The sequence below is a fragment of the Perognathus longimembris genome, chromosome 25 (genome assembly GCF_023159225.1).
Source record: "Perognathus longimembris pacificus isolate PPM17 chromosome 25, ASM2315922v1, whole genome shotgun sequence".
In the NCBI taxonomy this organism is placed as follows: Eukaryota; Metazoa; Chordata; class Mammalia; order Rodentia; family Heteromyidae; genus Perognathus; species Perognathus longimembris.
Window position 1 is genome coordinate 3,119,260 of NC_063185.1, and position 23,204 is coordinate 3,142,463.

The window sequence follows — 23,204 nt, forward strand, 5'->3', positions numbered from 1 at the left end:
AGAGAGGGAGAGAGACAGGGAGAGGGAGTGAGTGGGAGAGAGGGAGAGGGAGGGAGGGAGAGAGAGAGCAAGGGAGAGGGAGGGAGGGAGAGAGAGAGCAAGGGAGAGGGAGGGAGGGAGAGGGAGAGGGAGGGAGGGAGAGAGAGAGAGAGAACAACTATGATAATAATATTGTTCCATAGAGATCTTCCCCACTAGTCAGCAAAGTCCGTCTTTGGGCTAAGGATTGATCATCTTCAACTCACTAATGCTTAGCATAAAATGATCTCTTCGGGTGTGGATGATCATGTAGGTCCTAGAGCCACACTGTATCAGTTGCCTATATTTGGTTAGGTTGAGTCATGTCACCAAATATAGCCTCTGCCTTCTGCCGGATGTGTGCCAGGCCTCTGGCTCCCAGTGCCCGCAGCTGGCCTCTGGAGACTGCAGCTTTCCTTGTCACTATGGCCCTAAGAGCAGGACTGCTGATCAAACTGTCCCCTGTGTGTTTATAACACAGTCAGTACCCATAGTCTTTAGAGAGTGAGTTTTCCTGGTGCCCAAACTGCTAAATGCCTTCTATTTCCCTTCAGTAATGAAATTCTGAATGTAACCCAGACTTGGCTGTGTTTATAGATAGATGCTTTATCACAACACCAACCAACCAACCCAAACCACAGGCTCTGTTCTATTCCTTTTCCTCCACTATTTTTATTTTACTGTCCTTGACTCATTTGTGGAATGTGGTGTTTTAAGTTCAGGGGAATGAACTCATTGACTGTGTGCCTGGTATCCAAACAGGAAACTCCAAATGGCTAAGTAGGGAAAGTTTTACTCCCTAAGGGGGTTTATTATGTAAAAGAGATAAGAGTAAGCTGGTAGCTGAAGTGATTACATAAGCAGGCTGCTGTGTAATGGAAATAAAATTAGGTATGTTCATTTAAAAAGAGATTTCTAGGGCTGGGAATGTGGCTTACTAGTAGAGAGCTTTCCTAGCATGCATGAAGCCCTAGGTTGGATTCCTCAGTACCACATAAAGAGAAAAATCTGGAAGTAGTGCTGTGGCTCAAGTGGTAGAGTGCTATCCTTGAGCAAAAGAAGCTCAGGGACAGTGCCCAGGCCCTGAGTTCAAGCCCTAGGACTGGCAAAAAAAAAAATCCATTTTGAAAAAGGAATTCTGAAAAAAGGTGACCCTTAAAAAATTGTAAACAACTTCATAAAAGCTATATTCATCACTGGGCACTGGTGGCACATACTTCTTGTAATCCTAGCTACTCAGGAGGCTGAGGTCTAAGGATCTTGGTTCAAAGCCAACTTGGGCAGGAAAGTCCATGAGATTCTTGTCTCCAGTTAAGCACCAAGAAAAAAAAAAAGCTAGAAGTGGTGCTATGGCTCAAGCGGTAGAATGCTAACCTTGAGCAAAAAAGCTCAGGGACAGTGACCAGGCCCTGAGTTCAAGCCCCAGGACTCTTACACACACACACACACACACACACACACACACACACACACACACACACACACACACACAGAGTTATATTCATAGATAACCCTGCACAGAAATGTTTATGGAAGCTTTACTCATAATGGCCCCAACATGGAAACAACCAAGATGCATAAATACATACACAAGCTCTGGTCCACCAAGACAATGGAATATTATTCAGTGCTCAAAAGGACCCTGTAAACCAAGCCACACAAATAACACAAAGAAAAGACATACTAGCAAGAGAAAAACCTATCCAGCAAGGTTTGACTCTGGTTTTACCAACATGACATTTACTGTTGAATCAGCACAAAGGGTTAGAGGATTCGATTTAGGATAGCAAAAAGCACTTTACCAGCCAGCTACTTTGATGATTTACTTTTGGGATTTTCACTGTTAAGTATTTTGCTTACTCCTTAGTATCAAGCAAGTGGCATTGGGGTTCATATACAACAGCTCTGATTTCAATGGGAATGTTAGCACTAAGAAAAAATAGAATATTTCTGTTGAAATAATACATTGTCTTTGAGATGTTAACTTCAAACAGTATAATTAGACACCTTTATTTCTGTATTAACTTCCATCATATTTTAACTCATTTCTGGTAAAGTGTTTTCAAGTTTTTCTGTTTGTTTTTGGTGATGGTCTTGGGGCTTGAATTCAGGAACTCAGGAACTAGGAGCTGTCCCTGAGCTTTTTTTGCTCAAGGCTAGCACTTTACCACTTGAGCCACTGCTCCAGTTCTCATTTTTTTCGTGGTAAATTAGAGATAAGAGTCCCATGGACTTTCCTGCCCCAGCTAGCTTCAAATCACCATCCTCATATTGTAGCCTCCTGAGTAGCTAGGATTACTGGTATCAACCAGTATGGTATAAACCACCAGTGCCTTGCCAGGCACTGGTAAAGTGGTTTTTATTTTATTTTTTTGGTGCTGGTCCTGGGACTTAAACTCATGGCCACAGTGCTACTTCCAGCCTTTTCTGAGTAGTATTACTGGAGATAAGAGTCTCATGGACTTTACTATCTGGGCTGGCTTTGAACTGTGATCCTCAGATCTCAGCCTCCTGAATAGCTAGGATTGTAGGTGTGAGCTACCAGCAACCAACTAGTAACATATTTTTTGATAGTTCTTGCTTGTTCATTTACTAGAGAGTTTTACACCTACAAGATTTATGTACATATTTTATTACAAAAAATTCAGCTGTTACTTTAAGTGATTCCAAAATTGGTTCTCCCTTGTAAATGTGTTTTTTCTAAACAATTAAAGCCATACTCTTGTTCCTTGTATCTCAAATCAATCAATCAGTCAGTCCTATCTGTCTGTCTGTCTGTCTGTCTATCTATCTATCTATCTATCTATCTATCTATCTACCTACCTACCTACCTATCTACTTATGGGCCTGGCACCAGTAGCTCATGCCTGTCACACTAGCTACTCAGGAGGCTGAGATCTGAGGATCCTGATTCCAAGGCAGTCCAGGCGGGAAAATCCAGCTACCAAAAATCTGAAGTGGAGCTGTGGCTCAAGTGGTAGAGTACTGACTTCTGACTTTGAGCAAAAAAAGCTCATGGACAGCACCTCTGGCCACAATTCAAGCCCCAGGACCAGCACCAAAAACCAAAACAAAACAATACACACAACTTGTGATAAGTAATAAGATCCAGGCTGTAGGTAAAGCAGTTCAAATTCAGCTTAGTAGATTTGGATACTTCATGGTACACTGGCATCTGAGAATGAAACCAAGTTTTAGGAAGAAATTGAAATGATCAAAGTTAAATTTTACCTTCTCTCATATATTCCATCCCTGCCTTCATTTTCTATTATGAGCAAGCTGAAATTTTCATTGGAACAACTAATTTTAGGATGAAACTTTTTTTTCTTTTGGCCAGACCTGGGGCTTGACTTTGGGGTCTGGACCCTGTCCCTGAGTCTTTTTGTGCTCCATGCTCTTCCACTTGAGCCACAGCGCCACTTCCACTTCCTGTTTTTGATTGGTTAATTTGAGATAAGGGTTTCAAAGGGAGTTTTTGAACTGCGATCCTCTAATCTCAGCTTCCTGAAGAGCTAGGATTACAGGGGTGAGCCACTCAGGCCTAGCTTTCCTGAGTTTTCTTTTACTCTAGGCTAGTACTCTATCACCTGAGCCACAGCTCCACTTATGTTCTTTTTGGTAGTTAATTGGAGGTAAGAGTTTCATGCCTTTCCTTCCCAGGCTGGTTTGAACCAAGGTCCTCAAATCTCAGCCTCCTGAGTAGCTAGGATTATAGGTATGACCCAGTAGCACCTGGTTCTTGAAGCCTTGTTTGCTTATAAACTATAGGGAAATCATGAAGTTCTGGTTATGTTTCATATTAAATTCCAAGTTTTCCCTAAGGCTATGAACAAAACTTGCAGGAAGTCAAGAACAGTTTTCTGTATTCACAGCAGGAGTTTTTTATGTGGGAACTCTTTCACAGACACTGGATTTTAAAACATTGGAGAGCTCCACTTCTTTTCTGAGGAGCTGTTTCCTTTGGGTTGGTGGAGCACATATAAGCTCTGGTTTCCAGAATATTCAATGAACTAGGTAAAGTCTTGCTGGCATCTGGCAAGGCCTATCCAGTCTTAAGGCTTGGGAGAGGTTCTGCTTATCTGATTTTCCCTCACTTTTTAGAATTCAGGTTTTGTGAAGTCAGAGTTAAGTGTTTTCCTAAAGAGTAGGTGTCATTCTGAGAATTAGCCATGGAGTTTTCTCCTTCATTCTCCTTCAGGGGAAGGGACAGAGGGACGGGTGGGGCATGGAGACTTAATCATTTTTATTTTGTAACTTGTAGGGATGTGTGATCTAGATAGCTCAACTTACAGGTAGAGGTTCTTGCAAAACAGGACTTTTGCAAGACAGAGAAATCCCATTGCTTCCTCTTCTAGTTATTGTGACAGTTTGGAAACAGCTTATGAACAGTGGTAGTGTTTTCACAAATGATTGTGTGTGTGTGTGTGTGTGTACGTGTATACATGTGTGTACCTGTCCTGGGGCTTGAAATGAGGGTCTGGGTGCTTGCTGTCCCTGATCTTCTTTGCTCATAGCTAGCTCTCTACCACTTGAGCCACAGCTCCACTTCAGGCTTTTTAGTTGTTCATTGGAGATAAGAATCTCAAGGACTTTACTGCCCAGGCAGGTTTTGAACCACTGTCCTCAGATCTCCGCCTCCTGAGTAGCGCGGTCATGATAGGCATGAACCATAGGCTCCAAGCTTATAAATTCTTTTTGAAGGTCATCTTGGGTGACCATTGTGGCTTAAAAGTATTGCCCAGGAGTCTACAGTGCTCTTGGGTATGAGGTTGGGGGTTTCAGGTATTTTCCATCGTATGTGATCTGAAATGTTCTTTACCCTCAATAGGCATTGCCCTAAACTTTAAATGAAGCCCTTTAGCGGGTGGACATGTGGGCACAAACATGGCATTTTTCTTACATGGCATCTAGGAAAATATTATTGCTTGTTACATATTTTGTTAAAAAGAACAAATAGGATAGTCCTACTAACAGGATAGTTCATACTTAAGGGACAAGAACGGTTGCTGTGTTGTGGTGTCAGAATATAATGAAAAAGTCCTTTGGGTGAGCTTTTGGAAACTAGAATGACTTAGTAGTTAAAAGTAGGATATTTTGTTTTAACTATCTTCAAATGTTCCCCTTTTAAGTTTTGGTGAGCATGCTCAATGGATACTTTCCTCCAAATCACCATGTCCACAACCAAGTTTTGTCCTGTAATGCAGCGTGTTAAATACAATGTGTTGCCTGTTAAAAGCAATCAGTTCAGCTGTGTTCTTGAGTAATTTTAAGACCATCTATGAAAACAACAAATTTAGTAACGGCCTTCTTTTACCTTCAGGTCGTGTAAACTATTCATACCCAGGATCCGATAGTTCTCTGCTTATTAATGGTAAGTGATAATTAATTTACCTTAGTGAAGTTCATAGAACTTAAAGTAGGTTTAGAGCTAGGACAGAAAAATTGAGCTGTGCTTCCACAAGTAGAGAAGGGACTTTTGTTTACCTTGTAAATAGCACTTGCTACTAATCAGCTATTTCAGAATAAGTCCCTGAAAATGATGACAAAAACTTTTAAAGAAATAGAATTGGACTTGTGGAATTGTAACCCCTTTGGGCAACTACTTAATAAGAATAAGAAAAAGAAAAGGAGTTGAGGAGCCAATCATTTCCCATTTCTGGAACCAGTTCCAGTGAGATTAGGTGAGAATAAGGATGAAGATGGACTTGATGGGACATTTGCTTTGGGCAACCTTTGAAATGTCACCATGTCCTCCATGTACCTAGTAGAAATGGGCCACCAGGGGAAGTTCATCCAAGCTTTCAAACCAGAAAGAGACAGTCCAAGACCACAGTACATGACCTTGCAAAGGACAAAGTCATTCAGTGTTGCTGTCAGAGGGGGCTCGGGGAATGGATCTGCATAGTTCTCCTTACCTCGTGTGCTGATAGGCTCTGGTTGTAGACAAGCTCATGTTCACAGGGAAAGAGGCAGGGCTTCTGCTCCTCCAAAGAGTTTTTAGGTGTCAGGATCACAACATTCAAAGCACTGAGTGGAATCTCTTAAGCCTTGCTTGCTTCTTATTTACTACTGGATGTGGATTTCAAGTTTCTGCATTGATGATGCTTTCCCATTGGCAAAAACTCTTTTAAGTTCTACAGCCTCTTAAATGTCCTTGATTAAAGTTGTATTGTCATGTTCCCTCAAAGGACAAACCTAGTCTAAGGTCTGTGGTGAGGGAAGGGAAGATAAGCTTTGTGACCAGGCCTCCTTTGGGGGTGCTGTTTAAATCAAGACTGAAGCTTGAACTGGATGGTTAGATAGAAGCTGGGTTGCCGAGCATTTTGGTGAGGCTGCACAGCTCATCAAAAGCCCTCTGTTCATCAGACTTGGGTGTTTTCACACCACAGTGCCAGGAATGACGCCATCATCCACATAATATATAATTATGTCATGTATAATGTTCCAGCAGAAATTATAATCATAATGATGCCATGCTATCATAGTCCCACAGAACAGTGTAGGCCAAGGTTGGAGGTGTGGATTAGAGTTGCTAGAGTGCTAGCCAAGGAGTGAAAGCAGCAGGTACTGAATTGGAGTCCCAGTCTCGGACCTAAAAACAACGTCTGTATGCCCAAAGCAGTCCCCAGTGGTGACAGAGCAAGGCAGAGCTGCAGTGCAGCAGGGCTGACCTATTCTGTGACCTTAGAGCCAAATTCAGGTTTAGGCACAGTGATAGAAGACAATGAGTACTTCCACCCTGGGAAAGCAACCCACTCTTCTGCATTCAGCTGGATCCATTGCTGCTTCAGTGCTGGTCCTTGTTGCCATGAGAAAAACTTCTCATTAGATTTTCCTTAAAGCAAAAGTCACTTAAGTCTATTAGAAGGAGATTGCCTTTCTGTTTTTCTCTATTAATACCTTTTCTTTTGAGAATCTAGTAAACAATTTTTACTTAGCAAAGGTACTGGGGCTTGAACCCAAGACACTGTCTCTTAGCTTTTTCACTCAAGGCTGCTGTCTACCACTTGAGCAATAGCCCCACTTTCTAGCTTTTTGCTGGCTAATTGGAGCTTAGTGTTTCGTGGACTTTTTTGCCCCTGCTGCTATCTGTGATCCTCAGAACTCAACCTCCAGCATAGTTAGGATTACAAATGTGAGCCATCAGCACCTGGCCAAATATTTATCTTTAAAATTTTTACTTATCCTCAAACTCTGGAAGTAGACCATTAAGTGATGTGCTTTTTATGGTTGCTTACACAAACATTTTGTGTATTATAAAAGTACACAGTCAGAGGTTACCATTTTCTCAAACCAAAAGACATGAAGATAAAGAAACAAACAAACAAAAAAAGATGGCAAGCAGAAAAACTTTTCTAGGGGGCTGGGAATGTGGCTTGGTGGTACAGTGCTTGCCTAGCATGCATGAAGTACTGGCTTTGATTCCTCAGTACCACATAAACAGAAAAGGCCAGAAGTGGTGCTATGGCTCAAGTGGTAGAGTGCTAGCCTTGAGCACAGAGAGGCTCAGGGACAGAGCCCAGGCCCTGAGTTCAAGCCCCAGAACCAGTAAAAAAAGAAAAAAAAAAAAGAAAATCTTTTCTAGCTCTTCCTGTCAGACTCAGGAGTGAAAAGTCTTTTTTTTTTTTTTTTTTTTTTTTGCTAGTTTGTCATGTGTCTCGGGAACTTTTCTGCCTGGGCTGGCTTTGAACCACAATCCTCAGATCTCAGCCTTCTGAGTAGGTAGGATGACAGATGTGAGCCACCGGCACCCAGCTGAGTGTGAAGTCTTAATCAACATAGTCTCGGGTCTAGTATCAAGCTGCACAGGTCCCCAACCTTGATTTTGTCAGATTACTACCATCAAGTGGTTTGTTTTTGTTTTTAACAACAAACCATCTAGGGCCAGATGCCAGTTTATTCATTTACAAATGAAGAACGACCCTGCAGGTAGATTAGATGTTGAAACTGAAGGACACATCCCTTCTCTCTCCAGTGGAGAAGATCTAGAATAGATTTGAAGATTGCATTACCCAGCTACCACTCCTTTATCACCTGACTTAGAAATAGGATCTGCCCACTCTCTCAGTCCTATTTATAAAGTATCGTCAAGAGAGAGCCACCTCCAAGTGCCAGTGACTCACACCTGTCACCCTCACTCCTCAGGGTGTTGTGGTCTGGAACATGGCATTGGAAAGCCAGCCCAGCTATAAAAGTCTGCTAGATCCCATTCCCAAAATGATCAGCAAAAAGCTGGGATGGAGGTGTGGCTCAAGAATAGAGCGCCAGCTTAGATTTTTTAGAGGCAGTTACATTGAAACTCTAGTGAGTGAATGTATTGTTTTTGATGAAGACAGACTGAAGAAACCTAAATACCTTCCATCTCCTAGGATTGTGCTGGAAATTAAGTGCATATGAATCATTCTGCATAACCTGTGGAACATGGTTCAAGCACAAAGTGAGTGGCTTTCCGGGCATGGCAGTGGGGGAGTTAGGAATATTAGTGCTAACAGTTTACAAAAGAAACAACAACTTACAAAACAAAACATGGAGGAATATACAAAGTTTGTCTGCTGTTGAGTATGGTGTTATGTATGTGTATGTGTGTATATGAGAGAGAGAGACTGAGGTCAATAACTCAAACTCTGTTTTCTTTTCGCCTGTCCTTCTCATCATACACAGCCTCAATGATGAACAAAACCAGGAAATAAACCCCTAATATGTCGGGTAATACCTTGGGGCAACTTGTACTCATTGTTGAGCTTCAAGACTGAGACAACTCGAAGGAGCTGGTTTTCTTGGTCTGCCATAATTAGGATATTCGGGCTTTTCAAAAACCATAGAAGAGGGCCTCTGTTCTCACTGTGTACTGTTCCTGCTCTAACTTTCAGAACTTTGTCTTTAGTTAGAAGCTTTTTCTTGTTTTGCTTGGATTAAAAATAGCCAAGAGCTTCTTTGACCTCTTTCTCACATGCAGTTTTTCACATTCGTGACAATTCTGGGGTTTGAACTCAGGGCCTGGATTCTGTCCCTGAGCTTTTTTTGCTGAAGACTAGCACCACTTGAGCCACACCTCCACTTCTGGCATTTTTAGTTTTTCATTAGAGATAGGAGACTTTCCTACCTGCGCTGGCTTTTGAACCTCAGTCCTCAGCCTCTATAGTTGCTAGGATTGCAAGTATGAGCCACCATCGCCAGGCTACAAGTATTTTAATTTTTACTGTGATTTTTTATCATCCAATTTGTTTTGAAAATTTTAAGCAATCTTAAAATTTGGGGGGGGGGGTGAGAAGAATGAGGGCTCGAATCTAATCAATAAAAAGGAAAAAGCAGAGTCACTACCAGTTGTAGGCAGGCTCTATTGAAATTTGCCTGTATAGAGATAAAAGGTCTTACTCATCCACGGTTCAGGTTACGTCCTACTTTATTATGCTCTATCAGCAGTCTTCAAGCTGTCCAGTGACCTTCAGTTACCACTGGAAGTTGAAGAGACTGGGTCAGGCCCTGCCCCTGTGGCTCATGCCTATCATCCTATTACACTTAGCCCCAGCATATCATATTGAGATATGAGATTCATATCTTCAATGAACCACCAAAAAAGCTGGAGGTGGAGCTGTGGCTCAAGTAGCAGAACGCCAGCCTTGAATGAGAAAGCTCAGGGATAACATCCAGGCCCCGAGTTCAAGTTGTAGTACCAGCATACACACACACACACACACACACACACGTCTCCAAAAACAGTCACATTCTGAGGACCTGAAGGTTAGAAGAAGGATGAAGCGCCTAACAAGGAGCCATTTCCAAGTAAATAGATGTACTAGGAATATTGAGAATATCCATTGTGTAATTCTGAAATACAAGCCTGAATGCATAGTTTCCCAGTGAAGTGAGAGAAAATGCAAATCACAGCTCCCCAATGGCACATACTTCCATTTCTACTATGCATCTTGGTTAAGCATTGAGTTAGACATTGGATTGAATAATTAACTTGCCTTTTGTGTTGAGACTATTTTACCTATGAAAACTAAGCAGTTACCCCCATGAGCATGTACAAGTGCTCGTGTATTGTTCTCACTTTTTGTATGTGTGTGCTAGTCCTGAGGCTTGAACTCAGGGGACTGGACACTGCCTCTGAACTTTTTTACTCAAGGCTGTTCACTCACCACTTGAGCCACAGCTCCACTTCCTGCTTTTTGGTGCTTAATTGGAGATAAGAGTCTCATAGACTTTTCTTCCTTTGAACTATAATCCTCCGATCTCAGCCTTCAGCCTTCTAAGTAGCTAGGATTATAGGTGTGAGCCACTGGCACCTTTTTTATTTTTTAAACTAAACTTTCAACCTCCCATTCTACTACTATAGCCTTTAGAATAAGCTGTTTCAAAAATGAGCCTTAAGCCTGGGTGCTGGTGGCTTACTCCTGTAATCTGACCTACTCAGGAGGTTGAGAGCTGAGGATCATGGTTCTAAGCCAGCTGGGGCAGGGAAGTCTGTGTAAAACTGTATCTCTGATTAACCATCCAAAACCCAGAAGTGGTGCTATGGCTTACGTGGTAGCCTTGAACACAAAGAGGCTCAGGGTCAACACCTAGGCACTCAGTTCAGGCCCCACAACAGACAAAAATATAAATATAAAAATAAATAAATAAATAAATAAACATGAACCTTGAGATACAAGGAAGGCATGGAATAACAAGAAATGTGAGGTTTTAGCACTCATTTATGTAGTTTCTTTCCTTAAAGGATATCTGTTCATTTATTAGCATCAACCAAGCACTTGCTCATTCTAGAAGGAGGAGCTTAATTAAGACCTCTCTTAAAGGCCAGGAATGAAAGGAGGAAGATTATTTGGGGTAAGGGGGACAGTAATCTATCAAAAGGGAGGGTATAATTTATTCAGGAGAAATATAGATTGAAATCACTTTCTGAAAATGTGTACAGTATAGTTCTAGTTGGTACAATAAAGGGCATGTTGGAAGATCACTTCATGAAAAAGATACTGTAAAAACATATTGCAAACTAGGAACCAGTGGGTCATGCTTGTAATCCTAGCTACGTAGGAGGCTGAGATCTAAGGAACATAGTTCAAACCTGCCCAGGCAGGAAAGTCTGTGAGACTCTCATCTCCAAGTAACCATCCAAAAGCCAGAACTTTCTGAGCACTGGTGGCTCATACTTATAATCCTAGCTACTCAAGATGCTAAGATCTGAGGACCATGGTTCAAAACCAGCCCTGGCAGGAAAGCCAGTGAAACTCTTATCCCCAGTGAACCACCAGAAAAAGCTTGAGCTGTGGCTCAAGTGGTAGAGTGCTGGCCTTGAGTAAAAAAGCTAAGAGACAGTGGAATTCAAGCTCCAGGACTGGTACACCGCCCGCCACCCCCCCACCCCCAAAAAAAAGCTGGAAGTAGAAGTAGAGGTGTGGGTCAAGTGTTAGAGCAGCCTGGGCAGAGAAGCTAAGCAAGAGTGACAGACCCTGAGTTCAAGTCCCGGTAGTAGAACACACACAGTATACAAAATATTATAAACTTGAACGCACAGTACAATTGTAAGATAATAATGAATAGCCTAGAGTGATTTTTTGAAGGTCAAACTAAGGATATAGAAAGAAACAAGTTATAGTCACTGCCCTTCTTGTGGTCATCCTTCACAAACAGCATGACATCTGTTAGGAATGTTCTTTAAGTTTTGTGCCCAAACCAGCATGCTATAGGAAATTCTATTAATCATATGTGTGAGTTAACTTTTGATGAGTCAGTTAAATTAGAGGTTAATTCATAAAATCATTTAAAATGCTTTGCTGCTTTTTTTTATTGAACTCTTTTGAGTTGATCTTCATGGGGCTCTCATTCTTTGTTACTCTGGCATTATTTTGTCAGCAGTAGGGTATAAACTCAGGGACTTTTGATTGCTTAGTTTTGTTGGCATGGTTGCCACTCTACTTCTTGAGCCATGCCTCTAGCCAAGCTTTGTACTGCTTGGTTTGGAGATAGAGTCTGTTGACTTTTCTGCCCTGGCTGGCATTGAAGGACAGACCTCTGGCTCTCAGCCTTTGAGCAGCTAGGATGACAGAGGTGACATAGCAATGCTCTAGCCAGGTTCAACTTCTCTTCTTTTGTTCATGGAGAAACAAGTTTTAGTGTCAAGCCACAGATTTTTATCTTTGTAACTGATTTGCTAACTAGGCTAATTCTCCCAACTTTTCTTTTCTTTTTTTTTTTTTTTTTTTTTTTTTTGCGACAGGATATCACTTTGTTGCCCATTTCTTAGCTGGAACAATCTTCCTGCCTTCATTTTGAACAGTGGGCACCACCATGCCTGACCCACACATTACTTCTAGTCATACTGAGAACTCCTGTTACTTGATGCTCTGTGTGTGTGTGTGTGTGTGTGTGTGTGTGTGTGTGTGTGTGTGTGTGTGTATGTATGTGTGTTGGTTGGTTGGTTCTGGAACTTGAACTCAGTCCTCAGTACCATCTCTGAGCTTTTTTTACGTAAGGCTATTGTTTTACCACTTAAGCCACAACTCTACTTCCAGCTTTTTGGTGATTCATTGGAAATAAAAGTCTCATAGACTTTGCTGCCCAGGCTGGCTTGGTACTGTAATCCTCAGATCTCAGTTCTCTCAGTAGCTAAAGATTACAGATGTGAACCATCCGGTGCCCAGTTTCTCCGATGATTTTGAGGATTAATTTTGTATATATTACACACGTATATATTATATATATAATATTGTATTATATATTACGTATTATATCTAAAGTTTGGGCTGGAGGCCTAGCTTAAGCAGTAAGAGCCTAGCTAAGCAAGCACAGAGTCTAAAGTTCAAATATCAGAACAACCGCAATAAAAAAGTGTTATTGCTCCCCCCACCCCCATAACTTGAACGAAGGGCCTTGTGCTTTTACATTTTCATTCAAGGCTGGAGCTCTGCTACTTGGACCATACTTCCATTTCCAAGAAACCTGGCCTGACTGCCTGTTAAGTCCTCACCCATTCTGTGTATTTAGGCCACCTTTCCCTGAGCATGACAAGCACCCCAACCAGTGGCATGGCGGGGCTGGGTGCCATTTCTCTGCTCTACCTTTTTAAGGTCTGCTTCAGACTCCCTCCACTCCCAATAACCAGTTGTCCCTCTACGTCTGTTCCTGTCACACTGACAGCACTTCTAGTCTATGATCCCTTGTAGATGTCAGAAACAGAAAACAGTGTCTGCTCTCTCTGTGTCTGTCTGTCTGTCTGTCTGTGTCTCTCTCATCTCAAAAATAACGAAGGGTCAGGTAACTTAACAGCTTGAATATTTTGGACAAAGGGACAATTGATGGCCAGGCAGGATGATGTGAGAAGGTGTGAGGTTTCATCATACCACTCTGAAGGTTGTGTGATTGAATACTTAGAAGTTGTTTGTTTCTGGAATTTTCCATCCAGTGTTTTCAGACTTTAGGTGGACCAGGACCACTAGGTCACTGAAACCATGGCACATAAAACAGTGGATAAAGTCAGGGAGGGGGGCACACTGTGTAGCAAAAGGCATGGGGTACATGATCGTGACCCATTTGTGGTGGGAGGCTGTGACACAGAAGGGGGTTCTGTGATGTCAGGGCGGGGTGTTCATGCATACTCTACCCCAACGTACATTTAGGAAATGTTTGGTGGTTAGAATGGAGGCCCAGGAACCATCTATTCACACACAATATTTCCTGGTTTAAACTTCAGTATGTAGCCAAACACCAGTGGCTCACGCCGGTCCTCCTAGCTACTCAGAAGGCTGAGAGCTGAGGATCCAGGATCGAAGTCAGCCTGGGCAGAAAAGACTTGTGAGACACGTAATTCTAATTAACCACCAAAAAGTTGGAAGGAGAGCTGTGGCTCAAGTGATAAAGTGGTAGCTTTGAGCACAGAAGGTTCAGTAACTGCCCAAGCCCTGAGTTCAGGCCCTAGGACCAGTACCAGGGGAATAAATAAATACATACAGAAATAAAATTTAGGGTGTGGTTTCTTGAGGACACAATGGTTATGTTATCTTTCCCCTCAGATACACCCACTGCCTGCTCTAGTATGCCACATCTTTCCCTTTTTACATTTGGGACCTGGTGGGAGATTTGATTAGAGACATGGAACTCTTGGCTAAAATGTTTATAAATTGCTTGAAGATTGCATTTGTTACAATTTTTTTTAAAGTAGGAATGAATTGAGAAAAGACAATGAAATTGCTGCTCAGCTTGCAGTGAGAGAATGTCATGAATTCAATGTTGAGATCAGATCTCAGGAAAATTGGCGAGAAATCTGGTGTATAGCGTGGCTACTGGTTTGATTTTCAGTACCACCATGGAATCATAATGGTTTGGGCCTCGGGTAACAAATACAACCAAAATTTTTCCCTTAAAACAGGTAAAGACTGACAGTATTTTTGAAGAACTTGAAAAGAAATGCATTGAGTTTACCTCTTATCAGCTAGTTCCTTATTTTTGAGACGTTGGTCAGGAAATAAAGAATACAGCCACTTTTCTTCCTCCATTTCAAAAGCTGGTAGATGAAATCTCAGTTGATTCTTTTGACAATGTTTGAAAGGTTTTTTTGTTTTTTTGTTTTTTTTCTTCTCATTTGACACGCAGCAAGGACATATGGGCGGAGGAGAGGTAACATTATCACTTCTAATTTTTCAATGTGTCACTTGTATTGGGACCACTCAGACTTTCTAACTTAAGCGGGAAAGGGGTGAGGGGAAATGAAATCGTCATTCCTGTGATATTATGAACAATTTAGACCTCATTGGGGAGAGTTACGAGCTTGTCATAAATTACCAAAATGTGGGATTTGAAGTCAAGTAATTTTGTATTAGATATTTGACTTATTTATACCTAAATAAGATTGGCCTCCCCCCCTTTTCTCTTTCTGAAAAGAATTTCATAGGCAAAAATTACTAAAGAACTTTAAAAGAAAAATAGAGGGGCTGGGAATATGGCCTAGTGGCAAGAGTGCTTGCCTCTTATACATGAAGCTCTCAGTTCGATTCCCCAGCACCACATATATGGAAAACGGCCAGAAGGGGCACTGTGGCTCAGGTGGCAGAGTGCTAGCCTTGACCGGGAAGAGGCCAGGGACGGTGCTCAGGCCCTGAGTCCAAGGCCCAGGACTGGCCAAAAAAAAGAAAAAGAAAAAGAAAAATAGACTTACTCTGGCCTCAAAACACCTTATTATCTTGGAGGCTCAGTTATAATCAACTTCTGCCAACTCGTTTTACTGAGTCAGCTTAATACATTTGGTTGATACTAAGGTGAGTTAAACAAATAACTCATCTTATATGCCTTTCAAATAGAAGGGGGGGGGGGGCGGGGAACTTGCAAAAGGGCTAAGGAACTTAGAGTGCCAGAATAAAACTTTTTGTTTACTTTATTTAGTTTTATGCCAGTACTGGGGCTTGACCTCAAGGCTTCCTACTCTCATTTGGCTTTTCACTCAAGGTTGGTGTTCTACCACATGAGCCACCCCTCCATTTCTAGCTTTTTGCTGATGAATGAGATAGAAGAGTGCCACAGACTTATATCCAAAAGAGATCCTCAGGGCTGGGGATATAGCCTAGTGGCAAGAGTGCCTGCCTCGGATACACGAGGCCCTAGGTTCGATTCCCCAGCACCACATATACAGAAAATGGCCAGAAGCGGCGCTGTGGCTCAAGTGGCAGAGTGCTAGCCTTGAGCGGGAAGAAGCCAGGGACAGTGCTCAGGCCCTGAGTCCAAGGCCCAGGACTGGCAAAAAAAAAAAAAAAACCAAAAAAAAAAAAAAAAGAGATCCTCAGATCTCTGTCTCCTAAATAGCTAGAATTACAGGTGTGAGCTACTGGTGCCTGGCTGCTGCTTTAATTTTTTTTTTAACATCTGTCATAGTTTTGCCATTTTACAAAAAAAGAAAAGAAAAAGACATTTTAGGTAGCCTAGTTTTTTTCTAGAGACCATTCCAAAAATCACCTTCAATTTTGTAATCGCGTTTGTTTGCATTTGACATGTGGTTTATTATGAGGGTAAATTTGTAACAATGATGCTATTATTATTTGTGTTTAGTAATGAGAATTAAAGGCACATATGGAAATAGAAAGATGTTGAAATAATGCAAGAGTGGATAGGTTTCTATAGAGGATCCATGAACAAAACCTGTTTAAAAAACAAAACAAAAACAAAAACAAAAAAAACAGCGTTAAGAGAGTTTTGCATGGGCTGGGAAGGTGGCCTAGCGGTAGAGTGCCTACCTCACATGCATGAAGCCCTGGGTTCAAATCCTCAGCACCACATACACAGAAAAAGCCAGAAGTGGCGCTGTGGCTCAAGGGGTAGAGTGCGAGCCAGGGACAGAGTTTCGCAGCTCTCTGAGGCTCTGTTTTGCTGATGGGAGAATTCCCATTTTGCTGTGAAGTAAATACATGGAGAGTGTGACTGCGCGCTGGCATTGCAGGTCTTTCCTCCTATGTATTCTGGGGTTCGTCAGGTAACAAGTTGAATGTCTACTTTTCACGAACAGAAGGCATCTTCACCTAGCCGGACACCCGTCTTGGCTCTGCCCGGACGGTGGGATTGTAGGACTGGCCTGGGTGTGGCGCCCGGGGCGCAGCGGAGGACGCAGGGGGCTGCGACCCGCACCAGACCTCCCCCTCCGCCCCCAGCCCTGATCGCCCACACCTCCGCCTCTGCAGCCCTGGCTGGGCTGGCGCGTGGGGGGGCGGGGACCCGGGCCCGGCCCCAGCCCGCAGGGCGGGGCGCCCCTGCCGTCAGTGTCCCGCTCTCCTCTCTTGCAGGTCAGTCCTCGCTGTTCCCCATGGAAGATGGGTTCCTGGACGACGGCCGCGGGGACCAGCCTCTGCACGGCGGCCTGGGCTCGCCCCGCTGCTTCCCGCACCAGAATGGGGAGAGGGTGGAGCGCTACTCCCGCAAGGTGTTCGTGGGCGGGCTGCCCCCCGACATCGACGAAGGTGCGTGTGCCCAGCCAGATCCCCGGACAAGTGGCAGCTCACCCCAACCCCAGGCCGCACCGGTGACCTGTGCCCTTGTCCCCTCTTCCCGTCCCCCATGAAAGAGGGTGGCGAGCAGGTCAGTCCCCCCCCCCCCCCCGCCCTGCTGCTCAAGCCAGAGGCTCCCTGTGGACCAAAGATAGTGTGTGGCTGGGGAGGTAGGTGGTTTAGCCAGAGAGGGCTAGCCTAGCATGCCCGAGGCCCTGGCTTCCACTCCTCACGACCAAATAAGCAAAAAAGCAATCATAAAATAAAACTATTTTTTTTTTTTAGAAAAGGAGATTTTTTTAAAACTTTTTTTAAAGTGGTTCTTGGGTTTGAACTCAGGGTCTGAGCACTGTTCCTGAGCTTTTCTTCTCAAGACTACTACCCTATCACTTGAGCAACAGATCTACTTTTGGTTTTTGTTTGTTTGTTTGTTGTTAATTTATTGGAGGTCAGAGTCTCACGGGCTTTTCTTTTTTGCCTGGGCTGGCTTCAGACTGCCATCCTCAGATCTCAGCCACCTGAGTAGCTAGGATGAGAGGCGTGAGCCACTGGCTCAAACATCCACCTCTCCCCCCCCCCCCCCATATTCCCTTGCCAAAGTCAATTACGTGTTTCTCTACTTTTCCTCTTTGTCAGTACTTCATAAATGTATGTAGTTCATTGTTTCAGCAAATACAATCTTTTTTTGTGCTATTACTGACTGGGGCTGAACTCAAGACCTCATACTCTTTCTTAGCTTTCTTTGCTCAAGAATGGTCCTCTACCACTTGATCCACAGCTCCACTTCTGATTTTTGCAGGTTAATTGGACATAAGAATTTCATGGGCTTTCTTCTCCAGACTGGCTTTAAACTGCAGTCGTAGCCTCCCAAGTAGCTAGGGTTACAAGCAAACTTTGTACCTGGAAAAATTTTAAATCTTCTAAGCATGGACGTATGAGGAATGTGGCCCATAGTTGTATTTCAAGAAAGGAAATCTTGGGGTACAGGTGGTAAAATGCCTGTGTAGCAAGCACAAATCCCTGAGTTCAAACCCTGGAGCTACCACAAAACCAAAGAAGAAGAAAGGGAATCATAACAGTTGTAACAGCCTGTGACTATTTTGTTTTTCTCTTTCATTCAGCAAATATTTACCTGCTTTCTAATCAGTGCATTGTCTTTTCCTGGCTGTTCATAGTAAAAAAGCAAGATAGAATATCCCTGCTTCTGGGGCTGGGAATATGGCCTAGTGGCAAGAGTGCTTGCCTCCTATACATGAAGCCCTGGGTTCAATTCCTCAGCACCACATATATAGAAAGTCACCAGAAGTGGTGAAGTGGCTCAAGTGGTAGAGTGCTAGCCTTGAGCAAAAAGAAGCCAGGGTTAGTGCTCAGGCCCTGAGTTCAAGGCCCAGGACTGGTAGAAAAAAAAAAAAACAACAACCACAGAAAGAAAATCCTTGCTTCCATAGAGTTTGTGTTCTCCTGGAATTAGGCTCATAGGAATGTATAGACAAACCAGGCATGGGTGGCTCATACATTTAATCCCAGCCCAGGCAGGAAAGTCCATAGCACTCTTATCTCTAATAAACCATGAGAAAACCAGAAGTGGAGTTGTGGTTCAAAATGGTAGAGTGCTAACCTTGAGCAAAAAGAGCTCAATGATAGCTCCAGGCCCTGAGTTCAAGTCCTGCCACCAACCAAAAACAAAAAACAAAACCAGCCTAATGTGAGTAAACATCAGAGAATAAATGTTAAAAAGCAAATGGGGGGGCTGGGAATATGGCCTAGTGGCAAGAGTGCTTGCCTCCTACACATGAGGCTCTAGGTTCAATTCCCCAGCACCACATATAGAAAATGGCCCAGAAGGGGCGCTGTGGCTCAGGTGGCAGAGTGCTAGCCTTGAACAAAAAGAAGCCAGGGACAGTGCTCAGAGCCTGAGTCCAAGGCCCAGGACTGGCCAAAAAATAAAAAAATAAAAAGCAAATGGGGTTGTGATCTAGCAGGGAGCATAAAGGAAAGCTTGCCATGGAAATGATATCTGAGCTAAGACTTGGACTTTACAAAGATTGAGAGGGACTCGTTCTCCAAATATATGCAGCTCATTCCTGGGTCTCAGTGACCCTGAAAAACAAACAAAAAACACAACAGCAAGTAGGGCACCAGCGGCTCACTCCTGTCATCCAGCTACTGAGGAGGCTGAGATGTGAAGACCAAAGCCACATGGCAAGAAAGTCTGTGAGACTCTTATCCCCAATGAAAACCACCAGAAAACCACAAGTGGAGTTGTGGCTCAAGTGCTAGCGTGCTAGCCTTGAGCCAGAATGCTAAGGGACAGTGCTCAGGCCCTGAGTTCAAGTCTCAGGACTGGTGCTCACACACATTAAGAAAAAATCATAGTAGAAGGCCATATAGCAATCATACACCCTGGCTGTTTCTTCCTAACTTTATTTTCTAAATGGGAATAAAAACTAAATCACGGGCTGGGAATATGGCCTAGTGACAAGAGTGCTTGCCTCGTATACATGAGGCCCTGGGTTTGATTCCTCAGCACCACATATACAGAAAATGGCCAGAAGTGGCGCTGTGGCTTAAGTGGCAGAGTGCTAGCCTTGAGCAAAAAAGAAGCCAGGGACAGTGCTCAGGCCCTGAGTTCATGGCCCAGGACTGGCCAAAAAACAAAACAAAACAAAACAAAAAAACTAAATCACAATATGAACAACAGAGCAGATTTCCCTAAAATCTGGTAAGATCTAATAATAAAGTTTAAAGACTCACTTTTTAGGATACCTCTTTGCATTTTATTTAATAAATAGTCTTTTGGACCATTGAAACAGAAATGGCTTTAAATATCCAAGGATTGAAATACCCTTTTTCTTCCCCCAACAATATATCTTGGTGAAAACTGTGCTGAACATATACTAGGTTCATCTGAATCAATCTTTATCCTGTTTTAAGAATCCACGGCTTGAAGTTCATACTTTGTTTGGAAGAATTGTGCTGAAAATGACAGAATTTGCAGGGGAAAATAGGATTAGAAGCAGCCCATTTAAAACCAAAAAGACTTTGTATCTGAAACCCTAAAAATTAAAAAAAAAGAGAATTGGGCCAGGCTACTAATGGCTCAAACCTGTCATCCTCACTACTCAGGAGGCTGAGGTCTGACCAGCCTGGGCAGGAAAGTCCATAAGACATTTATCTCCATTAAGTTTAGTGGAGATAACAAATAATAATAAAATAAACAAACAAACAAAAAACCAACAGAAGTGATGCTGTGGCTCAAGTGGTAGAATCCTAGCCTTGAACAAAAGAAGCCCAGGGACAGTGCCCAGGCCCTGAGTTCAAGCCCGGGGACCAGTACTGGAAAATGAAAAACAAAGGGAATTTGTACTTGGCAGATAACTTGGGACAATTTAAGCCAATAGCTCAGCAGGCCTGAGACTTCTTCCAGCAGCATTGCAAAGATGGCAGCTAATGAGTGCAGGGCTAGCTGGGAAGCGTGGAGAATTCTGGACATGCGCACTGCCAGAGGGCCTGCAAGGTTTCAGCTACAGCCCTCTGCCAGCAAGGCAGCTCTCATTCATTCAGTTAGTTGGTAAGTGCCAGTCCTGGGGCTTGAACTCAGGGCCTGGGCACTGTCCCTGAGTTCTTTTGCTCAAGGCTGGCACTCCACCACTTGAAACATAACTCCAATTGTGGTTTTTTTGCTGGTTAATTAGAGAGAACCTCGTGGACTTTTCTATCCTGCCTTACATTGAACTGAGATCCTCAGATCTCAGCCTCCTGAGTAGCTTGGGTTACAAGTGTGAGCCACCAGCACTGGGCTTAGATTTGAAACAAATGAAAACAAAAATCAGCCCCCTGAAAAACCTACTACTTAAAAAAAAAAAAGATCATAAGAATCTTTACATCTGCTTTTCTGTTTTTCTTTAGATGAGATCACTGCTAGCTTCCGTCGCTTTGGCCCTTTGATTGTGGATTGGCCTCATAAAGCTGAGAGTAAATCCTACTTTCCTCCTAAAGGTAATTCCCAAGAGCCCCTGATGTAACTGACATTTATCCCTGTGTCCTTTCTTCTTTACCCTTTTCACAAATGTACATCTTCATTGCAAACATCTGTCATTATTAAATTTATATTTTTCTAAATGTGTCTTCAAATGTTCTATGCGTGTGTGTGTGTGTGTGTGTGTGTGTGTGTGTGTGTGTGTGTGTGTGTGTGTGCTGGTTCTGGGGCTCGGAATCAGGGCCTGGGTGCTGTCCCTGAGATTTCTTTTTTCTTCTCAAGGCTGGTACTCTACTATTGGAGCCACAGTTCCATTCTGGGCTTTTTGGTGGTTAGAGATAAAAGTCTCACAGACTTTCCTTCCCAGGCTGGCTTTGAACCGCAATCCTCAGATCTCACCCTCCTGAGAAGCTAGGATGACAGGCATGAGCCACTAGCCCCAGCATACCCTTCTATACCTTTAATTAAAATTTGACTTTACTCTGAAAGATGTTTCAAGGTCTTCTCAAAATGAAGTCTCTGATGTGATGGTCAGAATTCGGTGTGCTTGGGAGGCTTACTAAGCTTGATGAACCCCTTTTTTGTATTTTTTGATTCCTGTCCCTTTCTGAGTTTTGGTTTGTGCATTCTGTGCCCTCATGAAGCTGTTGTTCTTTCCTTCAGGCTATGCATTCCTGCTGTTTCAAGACGAGAGCTCTGTGCAGGCGCTGATTGACGCCTGCATTGAAGAGGACGGCAAGCTCTACCTGTGTGTGTCCAGCCCCACTATCAAGGACAAGCCCGTGAGTGCTGAGTTGTTATGTGCCGTGCCACACTTCACATCGCTGGGCTCTAGTAGAATCTAAGTTAAACCCTCTGGTGCTGCGCCTCACCGTGGCCCTTTCGTGCACCCGCACACCACCCTTTCACCACTGGGCTTGGTTTTTTTTTTTCCCAAAGACATCCTTCAAGAATAATGCATTTTATACAGATAAAACTGCTGAATTTCCTCCGGAAAATACCACACCTGTTCACCAAGCTCTTTCCTTGCTTGGGCTGAAATGTTACCCAATGTGGTCCTTAACTTTTTTGCATATGGTACTCTCCCAAAGGAGGATTGGTTATGTGTGTATGTGTATAGACACTTTCATATACACAGTAAACACATATACATACAAATACACATAGAAGTATACATATGCATGAGTATGTGTATACACAAATGTCGGCATGCACACATTTATGTATATGTACATAGATGTGTGTGTGTATATATATGTATATATATATATATATGTCTGTCTGTGTGTTATGTCTTGGGTTGTTTTATCAGGAACATTCTTCTAAGGCATTCTGTGACCTTCATCTTGCCACTTATTTTGTCTCCTACACCCTCCATGCCATTTTTCTTAGGTCTCTCAGGAGCATACCTCTGACTTTTACGATATCATTGGTATATATATTTTGAAGTACCTTTCTTACAATGCTTAATCTTGGCATGGGCATTTGTAACGTACTTTCTCTTTTTGTGCCAGTTCTGGGCTTGAACTCAGGACCTGGGTGCTGTCACTGAGCTATTTTGTTTAAGGCTAGCACTCTACCATTTGAGCCACCACTCCACTTAGAGCTTTCTAGTGGTTCTTTGGAGATAAGAGTCTTGTAGACTTTCCTGCCCAGGCTGACTTTGAACCATGATCCTCAGATCTCAGCCTCCTGAATAGCTAGAATTATAGGCATGAGGCACCGGAGCAAGCAATTTTAAAATAGGTATGTGATTCTGTTATTTTATTATTCATTTTTTAAATTTTACTTAAAATTATCTCTTAATAATTATACAAAGGGATTTTAATTCAAAATGCCAGTTTGGTACATGATTCTTAATTGAGCTAATGGACATAATGAAGTGTTTTATCATAGAAAAGCTTGTTAGAAATACAAACAATATTTTTCCCAATGCTTCTTGAAATAATACAACAAGCTTGTCATTTCTGTAGCACTGTCATTGTAAGGAGCACTGATACCATGCTAAATTTAAATTACGTAAATATAGAAGGGTTGGGTAAACTAGAGGCCTGCACCTATTAAGTGATTGGGTTTATTTTTTATTTTTATTTTTTGTTGGTCATGGGCTTGAACTCAAGGCTTGGGCATTGTCTCTGAGCTCTTCTGCTCAAGACTAGCATTCTACCACTTGAGCCTCACAGACTTTCCTGCCCAGGCTGGCTTTGAATTGTGATCCTCCGATCTCAGCCTCCTGAGTA

General features: G+C 42.8%; 1 protein-coding gene across 2 annotated transcripts in view; it reads left to right on the plus strand.

The window, feature by feature from the left end:
• Cpeb4 (cytoplasmic polyadenylation element binding protein 4) overlaps window positions 1–23,204 on the plus strand; it is a 78,673-nt gene that overhangs the window by 44,840 nt on the left and 10,629 nt on the right. Inside the window, exons 3-6 of one of the 2 annotated variants that reach the window (XM_048334223.1) lie at window positions 5,339–5,389; window positions 16,785–16,958; window positions 20,895–20,984; window positions 21,628–21,746. In XM_048334223.1, the coding sequence (XP_048190180.1) occupies window positions 5,339–5,389; window positions 16,785–16,958; window positions 20,895–20,984; window positions 21,628–21,746 (434 nt within the window). The remainder of the gene's footprint in view (window positions 1–5,338; window positions 5,390–16,784; window positions 16,959–20,894; window positions 20,985–21,627; window positions 21,747–23,204) is intronic. The other variant, XM_048334224.1, reaches the window with a different exon arrangement.